General features: G+C 47.3%; 1 protein-coding gene across 2 annotated transcripts; it reads right to left on the bottom strand.

Moving 5' to 3' along the window:
• Positions 1–898: 898 nt before the first annotated feature.
• On the bottom strand, positions 899–18994 carry RASSF6 (Ras association domain family member 6). 2 transcript variants are annotated; one of them, XM_069855055.1, is made up of 11 exons: positions 18965–18994; positions 9990–10079; positions 5961–6039; positions 5481–5632; positions 4693–4781; positions 4367–4551; positions 4104–4205; positions 2913–2964; positions 1978–2096; positions 1792–1889; positions 899–1093 (listed from the first exon to the last, which is right to left on the bottom strand). In XM_069855055.1, exons 2-11 carry the CDS (start codon positions 10058–10060, stop codon positions 1018–1020), a joined length of 1023 nt encoding a protein of 340 aa, XP_069711156.1. In that variant the 5' UTR covers positions 10061–10079; positions 18965–18994; the 3' UTR covers positions 899–1017. The 2 variants fall into 2 exon arrangements, with proteins under 2 accessions (XP_069711156.1, XP_069711155.1); XM_069855054.1 differs by lacking the exon at positions 18965–18994 and adding an exon at positions 14301–14571 and having other exon boundaries at positions 900–1093.
• Between the last annotated feature and the right edge of the window lie 515 nt (positions 18995–19509).

The following is a 19509-nucleotide window of genomic DNA, read 5'->3' as shown; positions in this document are numbered from 1 at the left end:
CCAAAGCAAACACCATGTGAACCACACGCTGATAGAGGAGGACATCTAGTTGTGCACAAATGGGATTTTATTTACACCTCTGCAGTTTGAGCTCCAATACTGAGCACGACTCAGAGCCCTGGCTACTGCACAACGCGCTGGGGTCACGCTGCCCCAAACCCACCTGGGGGACAGACGCCTGCTTGGCCCCATCACAGCTCTGACATTCAGCCTCTCGCTGAGCACTTCCAGCTTCCATCCTCACGCAGAACACAGCGAGTGACACATTCATGTCAACCCCCACCAAAGCTGAGGTGCCTCCCAGGTGCCAATCGCATGTGTACAGCAGTGTTACCCACAGCTCTCGGTGTGCAGCTCAGGAGAGGCTGTGGGGATAAACCCGCTCTTGAGTTTAAGGAGCATAGGAGCTATTCCGTGGGAGGGTTCCCGTTTACCTCTTTTTAAGCGCAGCTCCAAGCTGAAGCAAGGCAGGCACCCAGCAGCCTGCAGGCAGTGGGGTTTCAGGTCTTGCAGAGGTATATTTTAGGGTAAGTGAAAAGCCTTGCTGTGATCTTGGATACAATACCTTTTGTCACTTAGCGCTAGGTAAAAGCCTCCTCCAACTCTAATTCGGTTTTCCTTCTCCTAGAGAAACACTATGTACTCCATTTTTCGTGTTTTCTGTACCATTAACAGACCAGTTATTGTGATGTTTTTCTGCAATGCTAGGTTTCTGGCAAAGGTTTGTGGATCAGCAGGGTCACAGCCTTGTGTTTGTCACAGGATTCTTCCCTAGCTTAAGTTTCAAGATTGATTCAGGCTCCACCTTTGGGGGGATGAAGCGCATCTTCATAGGTGGTTCCCAACACGTACTCCAGAGCTGGAGGGGAGGGGGCTGTTTTGGTGGCAGAACTCCCAAGACAAACTCCAGGACTTTAAACAACCACGGTGTAAGTGCTGTTCAGTCTCAGCACGTGAATGCACCTGCTCCCCATTGGCATGGGTGGTGTGTGGGGTACTCACAACCGGCCTCTTGCATCAGACAGTCGTCTCTGTTCTTTTAGCAGTTCGGCTGCGGAGGTGTTGGCTTATCAGACTCTTCTCCTTTAGGTACCTGAGGATAGAGAGTAACAGAACCCTGCAAAAACTGAACCCAAGTTCTAACATGCAGGTTGAGTGGCTGAAAGATGTTTTAACTGAAGCTTTTCTGACAAAACATGGCCGTTGCCATTTGTTTTTCTTTAGAACTTGTGGCCGCTTCAATTCACAGTTATTATCACATTGTGATTTGATAACAGATCCACAGTTGGTGTCAACTCTCCCTGCATTTGACCCCAGGACTGTTCAGAAATAGCCTCTCTAACTGGTACCTGCTGGGCATCTCAAACAACTGTCAGAATTCATGCTGTTTGTCACAGGGGAAGTTCTAGAGGGACATCGAGCATTTGGCAACTCCTTTAGCTTAAATAGCTGCCAAGCCAGTATCCAGAAGGTGCTGCCTTGGGACTTGCCAAGGAAACACGACAGCAAGCAGAGACTGAGGAACAGGCTGTGGCTCAGAAGAGAAATGAAGTAAACAAATGACCCCAAAGGTCCCAGTTTTCCAGAAAGATCCCCACCTGTTTAGGTAATCAGCATTTATTCTGGAATCTTTTACAGCTCACCTGGGTGTGCAGGATACATTGTAAATCCCATCAGGTTTCACAGCAGCCCCACTTGGTTACAGAGACACACTTGCCTCTTGGGCCAACCCCCAACTGTGAATATTCTCCTGGACTTCAAGCAGCCCCTCACTCGTTTTACTCTATTTACCTTGCAATCGTCTGTTGGATCTCCTGCTCTTCCTCTTCATTGAGTCTGTGCAGAATGGACTCCAAAAAGGGAAGATGGAACTGAATATACTGAGCAACCTGTCAAGAAGGCAACAAGAAATGCCCATTAGCAAGGCTGCTCGCTGGGAAAGAGACTGTGAGCTACCAGAACTGACGATATACGTACATCGCTGCTGACCTCCTCCACATCCCCATCCATGAGGAAGAACTTGGCGATCTTCTCTGAGGGTCCCTGCAGGAGCCTGTGCAGTAAAGGGACGTCTCTGCTCCGCAGCTGCTTCTTTTCTGGGAGGCAAAGCGAAGGTTGTGATGCACAGAACACGGGGGTGCCTCGAGGTACCTCGCACGGCCTTTTGTCTGGACAAAGGTCCCCCACTGGGCTGCTGTGCAGTTCTTAGAACCTAAGAAGTCTCTGACAGATCCACAGGAGGATGTAGGGCCTGCCTTACACCGTGCAATTTAAAAGGATCTGCTAGGTGCACCCCAAAGGAACTGCAATTCCAGGGGCAAATAAACACTGAAGGGTGGTCCCAGGCCCATCATCTTGACCATGACTCCCTAAAGCAAAACCTGCTCCATCATTTTATACACCATTTCAGCTTTGTATGTTGACATGCAGGGCTCACGCCCATCAGTTCTCTCCCCCATTCCCTCAGGTATTCCTTTCATTAAAGAAAACTTCCCTTTTCTTGAGGGAACAGAGAATAGACTTGCAGAAGTAAATTTTCTCCACTAAAAAAAAAAAAAAGACTACTCCAATGAGGCATCTGTGATCTAGTTCTACAGTCCAAGGCTGTCAGTTCAAGTATCCCATGATCCTATCAGCAGGAGCCTGGGATCTCACAGTTGCAGTGTGGCTGGGAAGGATAAGAGCAAGAGCAGAAGAGCATCTTAAACACCACTTGTAAACACAGGCAAGAGAAGGCCCATGGAGCTGAACCAACCCCAGTAGCAGCATGTCAAAAGCACCCAGCAGGCCTTTCCTCAGGCTACCCTCTCCATTAGAGGACAACACATCTCTAAGGGCTCTCTGGAAGAGCGAGTGTGCCATACTGAGCCCTGTGATGGACCCTTCACTTCCAGTGAAGCAACCGCACTTACCTCCAGATGCATGGATAATGTAAAGTGCAAATTCCCGTGGGCTGTTCTCTATCTGTAAAACAAACAAGTTTCCTCAGGATGACAAATACACTTTCCCAGTATTTCAGCACTAGGAGATGTGCTTCTCAACTCAGATACTTAAACCAATGTCCAGGATGGGATCCTGTCTGTGGAAAAGTTCAGACACTGGGTTTGGGTTAGACTGAAAGCCGCGCTGCCACGTTCCTTGTCACTGTGCCCCACTGCTCCAAAACTGCCTGCAGCACCACAGCACCCAAACCAGTAACGTCCTCTGGGGCAACACCTGAACTTTACAGCCTTGTTTCCTCAGATCATTCTTTGCTTCATACAACATCCTCTCCAGGTGACTCACTGGGGAAGAGCCCTGCAATCTCTTCCTTGCTGCTTCCCTGCACAGCCACATAGCACAAAGTCTTTTGGAACACCTACTCCTGCTCTGGAATTCCATTCCTTACAAGATTTTTCAAGGAAACAAAACTTCTATTGTTACACTATCAAGACTTACCAACCATATGAAGTAACTGCAATAGCAAAGTCTCCAGACAAATGGAAAATTACGAAAAATTGTACACTAAGAAGAAGCTACAGAGAATAAAGGTTTTGGAGCCACACAATGGTAAATATTCCTTACTGGATATAATTGTAAATGTAAGATGGCTCCAAGAAACAAAAAGGCCATTTCAGACAGGACAGCACTGACCTTGAGCACTGGTTTTAACTCTGCCTTTCTGGAGCATTCTGTGTGCCTCGATCCAACCCAAAGCACACTTAAGAGAGCTCCCCGCTCTCTTAAGCGCAGCACAGTGCTCGGGTCCCCTCACTAGAGGGAAGCACAGCCCCATGCACTGAACTAACAGCCTTTCCCTGTGCTGGAAAGGCTGAAGTGCAGCAGTTTTCTCTGTGCACGAGTTCAGAGAAGTGGTTCTGCCGTTCTTCCTTCGCTGCACACTGTACACCCAATACGCCTTTTCTAGACACAAATAACTGGCACATCTGTAAAATAAACCCACCCATTCCTTACACACAGCCCATGTGGTTGTTCCTACACTCCATTCTGTGCACTCTCCCCTCCCGGTGATTTCCCACCTTCGCCCAGTGCCGGTATGACACGTGAGTTAGCATTTCCAGCACACAGGAGCCACGCTCACTCCTGCAAACACACAGAGGTACCTTAAACTTTCGAAGCAATTGCTCTATCACTTGTCTTGTTCTCATCTGGCTGTTCACTCTTATTTTGGTCTCTGATCCAAAAGCAGGAGTAAAAACAGATGTCTGGGAATAAACACAGCAACAGGTGTATGAGAATGGCTGTATTTGACAACTGGTCACACGGAGGGGCCAGGAGGTGCTGGAGAGGCCGGCAGCGTGCCAGACATTCCTATCCATCCCAGCACTCCACCTCAGGGATGACAGACAAGCACCGACATCCATACCTCATAGTTGTAGAAATGGCCGTTAATTGAGAACCTATGAGTTTCTACTTCAGTTCTCGTTATTGTGGGGAGACGGCTCCTCTTCCGCACAGCTACAGCGTCACAGACAGCCCTGGGCAAGGTAGCACAATCGTGTTCCTGCTCGCTCTCCAACTTCAGCGTGCGGCTTTCGTAACAGGAATAACCTGGACAAAGTGAAACCGCATCAGCGCATTGTGCCGCTGTGCTGCCCCCCTGCCAGCAGCCCCGCGGGGGGCAGCTCTGGACACAGGGACCACTTATTCCTATGTGGGGGTGAGGGGTGGAAGAGGAACACCGGCACTAACTTGGCTCCAGGGCTGGCTTTTCAGGAGATTTCAGTGTCTCCCCACTAATATGATGAAGGTCATCAAACTCTCCCCAGCGCGTCATCCCCCTGCAGCATCAAACATGCATTCATAGCTGATTACTCCTCTTTAACTCAGCAATTCCAATTTATCCCACAGCCACGCTCCATGGAATACATTCCTATCCCTGTTAAAAACTCTGGAACACAACTGCAGAGCTCAGGGTGGGATGAAAAGCCACAACCATAGTTTATGTTGCCATAAAACTAATAAAAATGTGGTATGAGGAGGGACACCTGTCTAGAGCCCACTGGGCATTGGCCAAGATACCCCTTCCATAACTTGCAACAATTGTTTATCTTGACCAACTGTACAAAAGCATTAAAGATCCATTTCCTATATAAATTCAGCCAATTCCGGTGAGCATGCCAAAGGACTCTGTGTCCCATGCATTCACAAAGTTCATTTGAGATCAGTCACGCTGCTCTGCATACCTTAAAGCGTGTTCGGGCAGATTTGCCTCTCTGTGATCATGAATTAATATTGACTTTAAGATTCAGATCCTCACCACTCCCCAGGTTTTTAGAAAGCACAAGGCAAAGTGTAACCTCAACAGCCAGCATTTTTCTGCCCAGCAGAAGCTGGTGAAGGACCCACTTCCCCCAGCACAAAACGGTGGTGTGTGAGCAGCCACCACGGCCTTGGGGAACCTGGGACACGCAGCCAGCCCCATCCACTGAGACCACCCACAGGAGCCCACCTCGTCCTTGGGGAAGCTAATACATTACCTCTTACCAGGGAACACACCCACACTCTCCACTGACTTCAAGGTTACAAAAGAGGGTATCTGCTTCTCATCCTGAATTTTCAGTCGGATGGGATGTCGGACTCCCCAAAATATTGACAAGATTCCTTCAATAAATGGCTTGCTTCCTTCTTGCTGGAAGGAAAAAAAGGAATGCTGCATAATAATTGGATAATAACAATCAAGTAATAGTAACGCATTTCCTCTCAAAGTAACAGGAATAAAATGGAAACCTAAAAAATTGAAATTCCTGCTGGTCTGAACTCTTTCTGCTCTTCTCAACTATTTCCCTACAGCACTTGCTGTGGCCTTTTCACAGCCGTGATCTGTTCCACCTAACACATTTATCACCCAACAGGCGCCCTGCACTGTTGTTCAGTCCAGCTTCACTCAACGCCAGCGCCTGGCGGTGCTTTCCCTGCTACCACACGGCTTCTCAGGCTGTTTTCACACAGCTCCTTACCTGAGTATGGGAGAGCTGCAGGTTTTCTTGATCGGAATAGTACGAGTTGTAAGTCTTCAGCAGGGAACTGAGCTGCTCTCTAGAAGGAGAGACAACAATGAAACAGACACTTGAGCATCTCTGTCACTGCAACATCTGTGTGCTGAGCAGCAGGGTAACACCCCATATCCCTGTTACTCTCTCTGTGCAGATCTGCTAATTATTAACTTGTCATTTTCCAGGAGTAAAATTCAGTCAGGATACTGGGTCATTTATTATTTGCTTCTTTAAGGACCTGTCACAGTCTGACATTAATCACACTACCCCAACGTAATCCGTACTTTGGACTCAGCTACAGCAGTGAGGGGGAAGCAAACAGGAACAACGCTCCCAGGAACCAACCTCAAAGATGATTTTAGTTCAGTTACCATGTGTTCTTCCTGCATAATTGTTTCCATTAAGGTTTTATATCTTCTCAGATACTCTGACTTCAGGTACCTGCTGAATGCCCACACAAAACATGCCCATCCCCTTTTACATGAAACAACAGCTAAGGCTCTGATCAGAGGAGAAAGGATGGGGCTGAAGGATCTCTGCCAACACACCAGGATTATAAACCTGCCCATCCCCTTGGATTTCAAACAGAAACGCAGCATTAGATTAAAAAAAATCAGCATGTGCTGCTCCAAAAACTCTGCACTGAGGCAGGAGGGCAATGCAAGGCATACAGGTGCTAACAGTGCTTAAAACTTAATCTGTAAGATCCACCACAGGTGCTAACAATACCTGTCACCACACCTGATAAACCAAGCCCTCTGCAGGAGAAAAGGGTTTAGGAACACCTTTCAATTGTGATGGCATTTCAAAGGAACCAAGTTAGAGCCATGGCACATCCCAGTTCCTAGGCCACAGCTGCCACCTCCTCCCTGCAGCAGACTGGTCTGCAAGAACCAACACCAGCTACTGGATTGTAACTGATTCCCAGACCTCCTGGGGAATTTCAGCAGCTGAGAAAAACAAGGCTATTACTCTGCAGGTAACAGTAGGGCTGCACCACTGAACTCAACAGGTTACCCGCATTCCCGTCAAACACTCTACATGTCAATGATTGACTTGGTGAACCTACTGCTACTCCACAACAACAGAGCACTGGGCTCTAAAACAACCTTTTCAGCATTTACTTCCAGTCACTTCACTTTTATATCCCCGTAACAGGGGTGGTGAAAGCCTTTCCTTACTTCACTTTGGGCACCTCCCTAGAGGCTGCGTCTCATGGGCTGTGAGGGGCTGTACTCTGGTCGTCCCATCACAAGGTAAAGCTTTACTTGATTTCGATATGAAGCAGCTACCAGTGAAAGTTATACCAGGCTGGCCAAAGTGAGCAGGATTAAGCAAGTCTTGGCCTTGCACACAGGCAAAATCCAGCTGCAATTAAAAATTAACACTCAAGTAAGATGTTTTACATGAGTTGTTACAGACCTGTCAATCCTGCTTGCAAGGTGCTTAAAAGTATTTCTACACTGCAAACCAGTGCCTTTGGGAATCATTTTATTGAAAGCTGCTATTTTGCAAGCTTTTCCTAGGTATAAAGTTGTGGAGATCAACTCCCTGAACACAAAGGGGGAATAAACACAATTTTAAGTAAGGCCCATCCAATAGCCTACAAGAAAGCTAAGGGAGGGTTCTTGATCAGGGAATGCAGGGAGAGGATGACAGGGAATGATTTTGAGCTGAAAGAGGGGAGATTGAGATGAGATCTTAGGGAGAAATGTTTTCCTGTGAGGGTGGGGAGGCCCTGGCCCAGGTTGCCCAGAGCAGTGGTGGCTGCCCCATCCCTGGAGGTGTTCAAGGCCAGGCTGGATGGGGCTTGGAGCCCCTGATCCCGTGGGAGGTGTCCCTGCCCATGGCAGGGGTGGGACTGGGTGGGCTTTGGGCTCCCTTCCAACCCAAACCATTCCATGATTCTATTATTCCTAGTCCCCATTGGCTGCATAGACAAATAAAATCACAGGCTAAAGGCACCAAGTGATGGGGTAAGGGCTAAGTCTGAGGCAGATTGTTTTTCAGAATGAGCTTTGAAGATTTTCAGTTAGTCTCTTGCCTCAGCTAAAATGGAATTCCTCATCTTCCCATCAACTGCCCAGGTTTGCACAAATAAGCCTTTTGAGTTTCAGTCTTGCATTGGTGCAGCCAATGGTGACAAACCCCACTAGCGATAAGAAAAGCCCAGAGGGAAAGATTTAACAGTAACTCACACTGACTCATTTGTCCTTGTGTAGCGGAGTCATTAGAAACTCTGTACCTCTTTTAGCCCCATAAAGGAGTAACCCCCACCCCAGCCTACCAGTTCCAGAACAAATCCTATCGTAGCTCACTTCACTGGGAAGGCCAAAACCCACCCTAACCGAGAGGCTGATGGTCACCTCTACACTGCCAGAAAACCAGTGGCTCTGCTGTGTTGCAAGACCCCTCGTGCAGCTTTGACAAGAGCTAAATGCAGCTTTTATTGGAAGCCACAGCGAAGTAACTGGTCAAACGACTCTGACTAACCCAGCATGGGTAACACCTCTTTCAGGCTCACCACATTCTTCAGTGACAAAGGCAGAACACAAGGGAGCCAGAAGGCCAAGTACCCTTGTGGTACCATAGCCAAGCTCAGACTGTGTTCACATGAAATTCTAACCCAGGACAAGTCACCTGTGCTCTTCTCCTGAGCCCTAAGCACTTGTCCATGGATATTTATGGCAGTTATGCTCGAAGATACAATAGCTTAGCCAGCCACGTGCTTCAGTCAGCTGTTTGAGTCAGCTGCCTTGCAGCTCCCAGACAGCAGGTTTGCCACATCAGCAAGCCCTGCAGGATCCAGCTGGAACAAGAGCAAGGCAAGAGCAGACTCAAGGTACAGATGAGGGCAACAATGAAAATTGCATTGGAGGCAAGCTCGAGTGTGTACAGAATGAATGCTTCAAGAATCACTAACACATTTGTTTTGTTACAAGACAAAGAAACCAAGGCAGTGCTTTAAACCACAGCCACAAAACAGAAACATCTCAACCAGGATCCACGTGTCACTAAGTGAACAGGGGAATAAAACCCCAGAGATTGGGTCAGCTGGTGTGTTTTCAAGTGCCTTTGTATGCCAAGTACACGAAGGTTCTGATAGATTAATTACCTCTGAGACAAGCTCTGCCCCAAATGAGCAGCTGTATAGAAGGAACAACTCTTCAGTTCTGACACTTTCCTTAAAGGGGTAGAAACCAACAGCACTGCTTACGCCACACAAAGTACTAAGATTCAGATGTAAATACCCACAGCAATGCAAGAAATCCCATCCAAGGCCCCATCCCTAGGTGCCTTTGCAGCCAGCTTCTTCCCACAGGAATGTCACAACCGATGGAAGCGAAGCGAGGAGAGCCCCCCACCCCGCAACTTCCAGCTCTGCTCAACAAGGGAAAAAACAACCCCCTGAAAAGGGGTGGAGGTCTGCACCAGGGCTTATGGCACCACTGTGGAAACATTCCATCAGCCAGAGTTAACAATGGAAAAGCACCACACAAGACAGTGAGTGCAATTACAAGCTTTTTGTGGGTAGCCTGAGGGACCAACTCCACTCACCTCAGCCCAGAGGTGGCAGAGGAACCCTGCAGGACTACAAACCAACCCCATGTCACAGGCAAGCAGAGCTCAAAAACACTGGAAGTTGTGTTCACTTGGAATAGATTTCAGAAATAGGAAGATTTTCTTCCGCAGTTTGGAATTTTACTGCAGTAGCCTCAGAAAGTGCTGTTATACCCAATGAACGAATGGTTTAATGCTCTGTTCTTTAAAATCCATATGAAGGGCAACTTTGTGCTGTGGACACACAAGAGAAAACAAGAGACAGGAATTGCATGAGCAGCTGCTGCACCAGGCTCAGCTCTCTACAGGATGAACAGGGAATGAACATGTAAGTAACTGGTAAGGAATGAACATGGTAAGGAATGAACATGGAGTAACTTGAAACAAGGCAGCAAAGTCATTAAGCATTACGGTTTTTTGTTGGTAGCTTACCTAGTTATGAACTTCTCCTCACTGATGGCAATAGAAGGCAGGTTCTGTGCTTTCATAGTCACTTTCTTCATTTATTCAGAAGAGACGAATCTAAAAAGGATAAAACATCATAATACATCCACACGGAGAAACACTAAACAGTGAACACAAAGCCTTAGCCACACAGGCATGAACACAACCTATGGGCTAGCTATGCCAAACTTTGATATTAAGGCTAATGATGAAGTGGTCAAAGTATTTTCCAGTCTTGGCTAAAGAGCCATAAGCCATTCCCACCCAGAATCCCGTAGTACCTTAAATCCCAAGCACTAGACACGCCAGGGCTCTCTCAGACAGCTTTAGCACTGCTCTAGACCTCCATGATTATGCCTCACTTGGAAGGAGACTGAGACGGCAACCCGTTTACTCATAAGGATTCTTTTGTTACTTATGGATAGTGCATCGCCCAGGGTCACCAAAAAGCAGTGACTCAGCACACCAGCCTTAACCACCGTAAAACCGGACCAGAGAACTGCTGAGCATTGGCAGGGTCCTGCAGCATAAAAAGAAAGCAGCTGAGATATTAAAGAGCAAACAAGGCTGTAATTAAAGTGAAGTAGCAATAGAATTTACAGATCTCCATGCAGCAATCCCAGCACGTTGTGTGGGCAGCAGGCCAGACCCAGGCTGCAATAACGCGTCCTTCAATAAGCTCAATGACAGAGCCTTGGCTGCTCTCCTTCCCCCTCAGGTAACAGAAGAACAGGCAGGCTGAGGAAACAAATGCAAGAGACTCAGACTCAAGATTGACAATTGCTGCTGCACCAAAACACCTCAGTTTCAGCCCAGGAAGTGTCATCACAGGGATGAGGGGCAGCAGGGAAATGAATCCATAGAAAGCAGCAAGACCTCCAAAGACTGCACTGTTAGGCAATTACACCACTTTCATTTCTCCTGCTTGGGCACAATGACAGAGGAGTCTCCTAGCAGCACCTGATGTCCATCATCCCTTAGCCCAGGAGCTGGACCCCAGTCCTATTTTGGACTGTGTGGGACAGAGCCTGGGCAGAGACAGCTGAAAAGCAGCTAATTGTCTGCAGCATTAACAGGGACCCTTCAGAAAGCCCATTCAGGAAAGAAATTCAGGCTTGTAAAGATCATGTCTGGCTAAAGAGTAAGTGTCTGGCTTCTGTGCAAGTATCCTACACTGCTGAGCTGCTTCCTTGGAAGGCTCAATAGTAATAGATGAATGGCTTAAAATATGTATATACGTGGAAAAAAAGAGAAGTTCTGCATAAAAATACATTCTCTTCACCCTATAAACACATCAGAAGCTATTTCACCACGTCTCAAACCAGAGTGGGTGTCTGAAATTTCAGGGATGGTTCAGTAGTGGACAGGTACATCTGGACTCGATCTCAAAGGTCTTTGCTGACCAAAAAACTCTATGATTCTATGCAATGAGCTCTACATGAGCAGCTGGGGCTTCCAAGAGTGCCTGGGCAGTGGCTCACTGAATAGAGCACGAAGGATCCCACATCCTCAATGTCCTCTGGGTTGTATCTATCAAGACAGAAGCATCCCTGACAGCCAATCAAGCCCAGGGACTTGTAAGCAGTCACAGGTTTGCATACAAGGAACTGCTTACATCAGTGTAAGAGCCATGTTCCTTTGCCCCCAAGATGAGTTCAGCAGACACTGGCCACACTTTGAAATCCAATTTCAACCTAATTCTCAAAGCTGCAGAGGAGTTTGTGTTTTGGCACTAGAATACCTGGACATGCACTGGAGCTTCTTCCCATCCACCAGGAAACAAGGTGTTAAGGGTAGTGGAGAGCCAAGTCACCACTATTTAACTGAGAGCAGTGACTCCAGCAAGCTCCAGCACTGCTTCATTGCTCGTGGCTGCGTTCTTTTCAGTAGAATTTGACCTTAGAACAATTCATGCGAAAGAAAAAGCTGATGTCTACAGACTGAGAAGTGATCCATGCACAAAAAGGGGGTGATCACTGAACAGCCCGTTCCCCTGCACACCAAATGGCCCACACTACATTATTTGCAGTTAGTCAGCTGGGTGCCCTTGAAATGCTGACAATGAAACAAACTGGAAGAGCAGTTGGATGGGAACAGCTCTTCCTCACTGCCTCTCTCTTGCTGCACACTGGCCCAGGCGAGGGCTTGTCTCCTCTCCTGTAGCTGGTGCAGAGCACAGACAATGCTCATTACATCCCCCTCAACTTTGTGGTCAGTTCTGCTTATCAGGCTTGGATTCCCACACCACAGGCTCACCCCAGAGAGGAAACCCTTCTCCATGCAACCTTCCCACAGGCCCATTTGGGCTCCACACACCTTGCAGCCCTTATTTTGAGTTAACCCTGAAACCTGCAGGTTGAGAATGGGCAGTGACTTCAGCAGCATAGTGACCTCACACCACAAGTGCCAGCATGTTTACACTGGTGCCCCATAAACCCACAAAGCCATCACCTCTTATATTGCCTCCCAGTACAACATTGTTTTCCATGTCACTTCCCTGTAGCTCCTTTGAGCAAGCAAACATAAGAGGAAGGTGTTTTTTCCATTGTTCCCTTCGATTTGGACTCAAAAACATGCTAGTTTTCCAGCACTTCCAACACTATAAGGTTGTATCCATCTATTAAAGCCAACTCCTGACTTGTTTGGTGTCAGCCAGGCATCTTTATTACAATACACTGGATTAGAACCACACAATTACCCCCAGGAAGGCCTCAGAAGCAGGATCTGGGCTGGACCAGAGACTGAACTAAGACAACTCAACGCTCAAGGGAAGACAGACTGAAGCCTAAAATACCTCTGGAAGGAAAGAAAAGAAACATAAGGGAAAGATGCGAGTAAAGGAGAAGCAAGGCAGATATAAAATGAGCAACTCTAGAGGAAGACAGATACACTTTAAGAAGGAAGGAAAGGGAAAAGTCTAGGAAAAGGAAAGAGAAAGAGACCACTGCAGGATGCCAAAACTACAAGAGGATCAACGGCAACATCAGGGCACCAGACATATCATAGGTAGTGAACTTCTCCATAAGGTTTAGCTCTTACCTGGAATGTTTTTGTTTTTTCCATGAGAAAGTATAAGTTTGAGTGGAGAGGCAGGTGAGAGTGCTTGATTCATTTTATTAGTTACCACCATCTTTAGTTTTTATTTGCTTATGGGACAGGACAGCAGAGAAGTAATGCAGCAAAGGTGAGAGCTAATGGCCACGGCGATCTTGACACAGGGATAAGAGAAGGCAGCTGGAGAAGAGGACTGGGAAGAATAGGACACCCAGAGCTGAGCCACATAGGAGCAGCAAAGCAGCACCAGCAGTCTGTAAACACCTGGATGTGCTTTGTGGTGCACCCGTCTGTTCAAGGGAAATGGCAGCACAAGCACTGCACTACACAGCTCTCCTACCAGCATCAACCAAAATTAAAACCCCAAACCTTCCCATGCATTTCAAGGCATTTTGACCCAGTGCTTTCCAAAGCTGTTCCAAAGCCACAGGTAGTGAGGATGGGGTCAACCTGCTCCGTGTCTCATATGCGAAACACAAGGCTCAGCTGCCTACAAACTGAGCTGTTAACTTGGATGTCCTCACTGCCAAAGGAAAAGGCTGATCAGAGGAAAGGACTTGTTCCAAGCACTCACACTTAGACCACTGAAAAAGAAGTTGTGGGTTTTTTTCCCCTTTGCCCCACCAACTTCTTTATGCAGCAACAGCACTATGGGAACACAGGACTCGGCACTACAAACCACAGCAAAACTCCTCTGCCCAGGCAGGGTCAGAAAGGGTTTGGATTGCTGGAACCACAACTGAGGATGTGTTTCTACATGGATATGGCCCCTTCACTTCCCAAGTCACACAGGGAGAGGTACCCAAGCTCCCTGCTTCACTCTGTGATAACAGAGCAGAGCTCACACCCTATCTATTCAGAACACAGTAATTTATTGTTATGAAGCTACTTTCTATTTCAGGAGGGCGAGCTTTTACCCGCCAAAAAGCACAGACAAGGTCACTGATGTAGCCTCTGCAACCGCACGAGTGTCTGGGTGAAGGACAGTGAGAGCTCACACCCCTGAACACACCGACCAGCTGCACGACCCATTATTTACCCATTTTAATCACAACCCTGAATCATGCAAGCCACCTTGAGATTTAGGAGCTTCATTGCCAAGGATTCCTGGCTGAATGCTTCTCCTCCACTCAGCACCCTAATTATCCAAACAGAACCCGACTCAAGCCCTGGTTGCCCACACAGGACCTGGCTTTGTCCTGACACTGCAGGTCACACAGCAAGAAGAGAAGTACATTCCCTTACCTGTGCATGGGGTCCAAGGAGGAGCAGCACCAGAGGAGTTTCACACACCTTTCCCTGAGCCCTGGCAGAGGCATGACAGCACGTACCAGCTGGCAGCCACCTCTGCCACTCCAAGGAGCCCACAGAGCCTGTAATTACTCTTTTGCTTAACAAACTGGGAGCACTGGAAAGCCAGGACACTCCCCACACCTCGGTGCATGTTGGGAATATTTACCTACCTACCTACTTTCCTCCAAGCACTGACAGGAGCCCTCCCTTTGCCACAGCTACACCTATGGGGAGGCTCCAGTTAACGCTTTAATCACTAACTTCATAACGAGAAGCAACCTGCTGACTCTTAGTAATCATTTCTTGGCAGGGCGCACCCTGAAACGTCCTGTGCTGGAAGCACCGCCAGGCTTTAACCACTTGTCTAGTCCACTTTCCACTTGACAGGATAAAGTCTTATTTCCTTCTCTGGATAGATAGCAGCGTTTGGTGTTTGGAGGAGTAACAGACACAGACAATCGGATTGTGGCTAAGTATGGATGTACAGATTTATAGCGTTATGGCAGAAAAGGGGACAGCACAGCCTGCTCACATCATCACATACAGCTGTAGATTCAATTTCTTGCTTAACTGTATAATATTCTTAAGGCTATTACTCACTGGGCAAGAGCTATGCCTAAGAGAATTCATTGCTGCTCAGCTTAATTGCCCAGCAGCTAATTATATAAGCAGATGTTTAAGCAATACAATCTGTGAGCCAACACACACCTTCTAGTTCCTACTGTCTGCCCACCTCTTTACGGCAGCAACTTCTTCACAAGAATCAGCCTGAAACTTGAAGAGCAAAAAGCATAAAACATTCACCTTCACACCCTGTCTCACTACGCTGTGATTTACACCAAGTTACTTCTGCTGTATGTGATTTGATGTCAGGGAGAGGCAGAACAGCCCCATAACTACTGGATTCCTGCTCACATCGATCTCCTCTGGTGTCCTCCCCTCAAGCCAGACCCACCACTGTACACACAGCACCAGATGTGTCATGTTTGGGATTGTAGTTCCTGCTGCAGCTTCTGGCTCTGCACCTGCAAGATGTTCCAACGAGGATTTGTTTAGCATATACAAGGCTGAGAAATCTCAAAACACAGCAAAGAGTCAAAATGCATGATTTTTGCTCAGCACAGCACAGAAGCTCCATGCCATGGTTGGCTTCACATCAAGTTCAATTTCTGGAGCCGCTTCACCTCTTACGGAGTTGTTGAACACAAACCCATACAGCTTGGTTAAAATCAGTGGTTTGACATTTGCTGTCGCAGCTGTAGACAATTCAGGCTGAGGGGATCAGTACGTGCAGACTGGCAACAGGTGGTGCATCAGCAGAGGAAAAGAAAGAGGTCTTCAGGGTCCCATAGCAGGAGTGAATTTTGTAGACACCAAGAAAGAAAATGGTCCTAATCCTTTCACAAGAAAGTGAATCGATGCGCGGAGAACGTTATTTTTCCATCTCTTATAACAAACATAGTTCATATGCCTAAGAACAAGTCACAACTTGGTTATGCTATTTCACCCCTTACATTAAAGGGTAATGATGATTTTCATAGAGAAGGCAGGGAACGTGACCATCCTTGAGGCTTTAAAGGCATTGAAGCCCATGATATTTCTGGCTCCTTGCACAATATTCAAATAATCTTAAGTTAATAAATAATTGCAAGTTGAAGCTCAGCTGTTTAATAACTTTGTCCCAAATGATTAACAGACAGACTGGCAAAGCTAGAACAACACCTCAGATGGGAAAAGCTAAGAGATTGCAGTTTTACTTTTGTGGAACACAACCATAACAGGCTGGCTGTGGGCAGATGCTCATGGAAAAGCTGACCTTCGAGGTCTCTCCCACCCAAAACCATTCTATGACAAACACGACAAAAGATACATGAGCTCACAACAGATTTCACTGCTTTAGTGAGAAGGAAAATCCCTGATATTTGGTGCCAACAACTGTTTCTGGACAACTTTGGATCATGAACAGTAAACAGGGAAAATTCTTGGACTTCAAGCCATCTACTGTGATGCAAAGTCAAAGCCTCAGCTGAAAGGATCTGAATTTCACCAGAACCGAGTGACTAATTCTTCCCTCTACATCACAGATGGAACTAAGAGGATTACATTGATAAGTGCCACAAATCAAGGAATTCAAGACAACTGGATTTACCCTACAAAGGGCCTCTCGTTCTTTAGCAAGACTGTTTTCTGTCATCACACTGAAGTGCCAGCAGAAAGCCCTCTGTGCCAGGACATGTTTTGCAGACACAACTGATAAGCGTGAAGAACCAACTAGGAAACAGACAACTGGCTCAGATAATTAAATACACAATGCATATGCTCACTTCAATGCCTCAAAAATCCATCTAACCCCTTATACGCAATATTTTGTGAGTTTCAGGGGCCACAAATTGTGAAGGAAGAAAAGAGAAGTGGAGCTAATGCTTGCAGCAGCACATAAAGAGCAGGAACATCCCAGATACTGACCTTTGCCTGCAGAGAAAGCAGCTCCTGGCTATCACTGTCGTTATCCTCATGAGCCACCGGTAGAGGAGTGCGTCCTGCCTCAGCATCTGAAACACTGTCAGCCACACTTCATGGCTTGGTATTAATTACATCTACCCATTAAGTCATCCATTTGATTTTACAGGACTTCCTAAAGCCACTCAAGGTTTTTCATTGCCTGAAGCTACACAATATTTTAAAGGGCAGAACTGGAAAGAACTGCCCTGCCCAAGAGCTACAGTCACAAAGCTTCATGCTCTGAATAGAGCTCAGCCAGGAGTAAAATCACCTCTTCACCACACCCAGCAGACTTACACAGAACACGTAAGCCCTAACTCCTCCACCCTCAAGGTTTCCAGACCCAGATTGTCCTCAGCTCCAAGGTTTTCCCCTAAAAACATAATTTCCTCAGATTTCTTTCTGCACATCACTTAATATCTGTGTGCTTCTGCTTTCAAAGAACAACCCACCTGGTTTACTTCTCTGCTGGTAACTACAATCAAGACCACTCAAACTCCACTCACAAAACACAACCTTTCTCCTTCCACCACCTTGGATTCAGGATCCTTTTATGCCCAGGTCCTGCCCTGTAATGGTCAGTCGAGGGCCATGTGACTGAGGCACCTGACTCCCATTTCCAATATGCTAATGACTTCTCTAATTACTGCTTCCTTAAGGCACCTGAGTCATAACGTGGTCTCCTGTTCTCTGCTCCTTTTGAAAGCATCAGTCCAGTGCCCCCACGGTGAACGGCCATCCCTGAGCTGAACGAGGGTTCTGGGGAAGCTTCAGAGCTCAGTGTTGCCTTGCAGCTCTTGCCATCACCCCAGCGATGCCCTTCCCACCTGCTGCACCTGAAACTGCCCTTGCAAAATAACCCCCTCATTTCCTGATACTTCTACACTTCCCTTTAGATTGCGTAAAAATGGGAAGAGTCCGTCTGCAAAGTGTATGAGGAAACAGTTGTGCCCAAATTGTCCCATTCTCCTCCTTGAGTGTTCCAAATCATAAAGCAAACCTCAGCAATAACACTAATTCTGATGTATTTTGCACAGACCTATGTAGGCAAGTCTGGATCTCCACAAAGTCAGTGAAGAGGTGGGCAATATCCAAATCCATCCCAGTGTCCCGTTAAAAATACACAGATCTCACACAAAAACACCTGCCCATCACCAGTGAGTGTTTACTTTCTAACACAAGGCAAACCAGACACTGTTTTCCTGTCCTTGCTGCAGCCCATGGCACTGTGTGATGGATGATTCCATATCTCCTGCACTATCCAGAGCCCTGCTGAATGGGCCCTGCACGTCACAGAGTCCAAGGGGAACTGCTGCTAGTGTTCACTGCCCTATCAGTCAGTGTCAAAGATGTTACCTTTTCTCCCTCTGAACTTCATCTCTGGAAAATCTGCACAGTTCCAGACCCTGAGATCACAGAATCACAGAATGCTTTAGGTTGGAATGGACTTTTTATAGGTCATCCAGTCCAACCCCCTGCAGGAGCAGGGACATCTCCAATCAGATCAGGTTGCTCAGAGCCCCATCCAACCTGGTGGCCTTGGTGGGTACTCTGCTGCCTCCCTGGGCAACCTGGGCCAGTGTCTCACCACCCTCATTGTGAAAAATTTCTTCTTTATATCCAGTCTGTATCTCCCCTCCTGAGTTTAAAACCATTGCTCCTTGTCCTGCCACAACAGGCCTTGCTAAAAAGTCTGTCCCCAGCTTTCCTGGAGCCCCTTTCAGTCCTGAAAGCTGCTCTAAGGTCTCCCTGCAGTCTTCCTTTCTCTGGGCTGAACAACCCCAACTCTCTCAGCCTGTTCTCATAGCAGAGGTGCTGCAGCGCTCATACCATCTCCATGGCCTCCTCCAACAGCTCCATGTTCACTTGGCTGTTTGAAGAGAGCCCTCTGACTCCTCTGCTGTCTCTAAGATAGTTCATCCTCTATGAGAGACATTTTTCATCTCTGCTTAGGGTTCCTGCTGAAAATTACCCCATAGAGAATGCAGCTGCTTGCTCTGGATCACGCTTGTCCTTCCATAGCACTGCGTATCCATGACAATACCAAACAACCCCTTCTGGGCAGTCAGCTGGCTGGGATATCGTACCAAGAATAAACACATTTATATACATACCGTGTCATATTCACACTCTTCTCCTGAGTATCAGATTGTAGCGATCACGCTGTTCTCTCTAGTCCCACTTCTGTGCAGGGTCCTGGAGCACAGTGGGCGCTGTGTGCTACGGGTGGCAGCTACGTGTCACTCAGCGGCAGAGGCGGTGGCATTCCAGTGGTGCTGGGGGAAACAATAGTGCCTCTAACTCTGAAAGGCTAAATCCTCTCATAGTGCTTGGCTAACATGTTTACAGCCTACACTGGGTTCCATGGGAATCGACAGGGCTAAAACGCAACCTCATCATTGGGGACATCTGAATGTCTTTCTAGTCTGGAAAACAAAGCTGGTTGAGAACAGAGGCACATGGAACACAGCGGCATATAAACCCACTTCTGATTTGGATGATGAGCTCTGCCCATTCCTGCATAAGGCAACACAAACAAGTCAATAGCTGTTTAGGAGATGCTGGAATTCTGGAAAGATTCTTCCCTGTACAGTTGTTCGCAGGGTGTGTCTTCCAGTCTGGAATTTGATCCATCTGAAACTGTCATTCTCAGCCCTGT

The sequence above is a fragment of the Phaenicophaeus curvirostris genome, chromosome 4 (assembly GCF_032191515.1).
Source record: "Phaenicophaeus curvirostris isolate KB17595 chromosome 4, BPBGC_Pcur_1.0, whole genome shotgun sequence".
In the NCBI taxonomy this organism is placed as follows: Eukaryota; Metazoa; Chordata; class Aves; order Cuculiformes; family Cuculidae; genus Phaenicophaeus; species Phaenicophaeus curvirostris.
Note: the sequence above shows the minus strand (reverse complement) of the source record. Positions and strands in the feature narration are given on the sequence as shown.

What these genes read in the sequence shown, in the direction of transcription:
- RASSF6 (XM_069855055.1), bottom strand. Translation starts at nt 10,060, where the DNA reads ATGAAGAAAGTGACTATGAAAGCACAGAACCTGCCTTCTATTGCCATC. An exon ending in GAGGAGAAGTTCATAACTAG is followed by an intron (nt 6,040 to 9,989) that starts GTAAGCTACCAA and finishes CTCTCCTTCTAG; the next exon opens with AGAGCAGCTCAGTTCCCTGC. An exon ending in ATCCAACAGACGATTGCAAG is followed by an intron (nt 1,094 to 1,791) that starts GTAAATAGAGTA and finishes CTCTATCCTCAG; the next exon opens with GTACCTAAAGGAGAAGAGTC.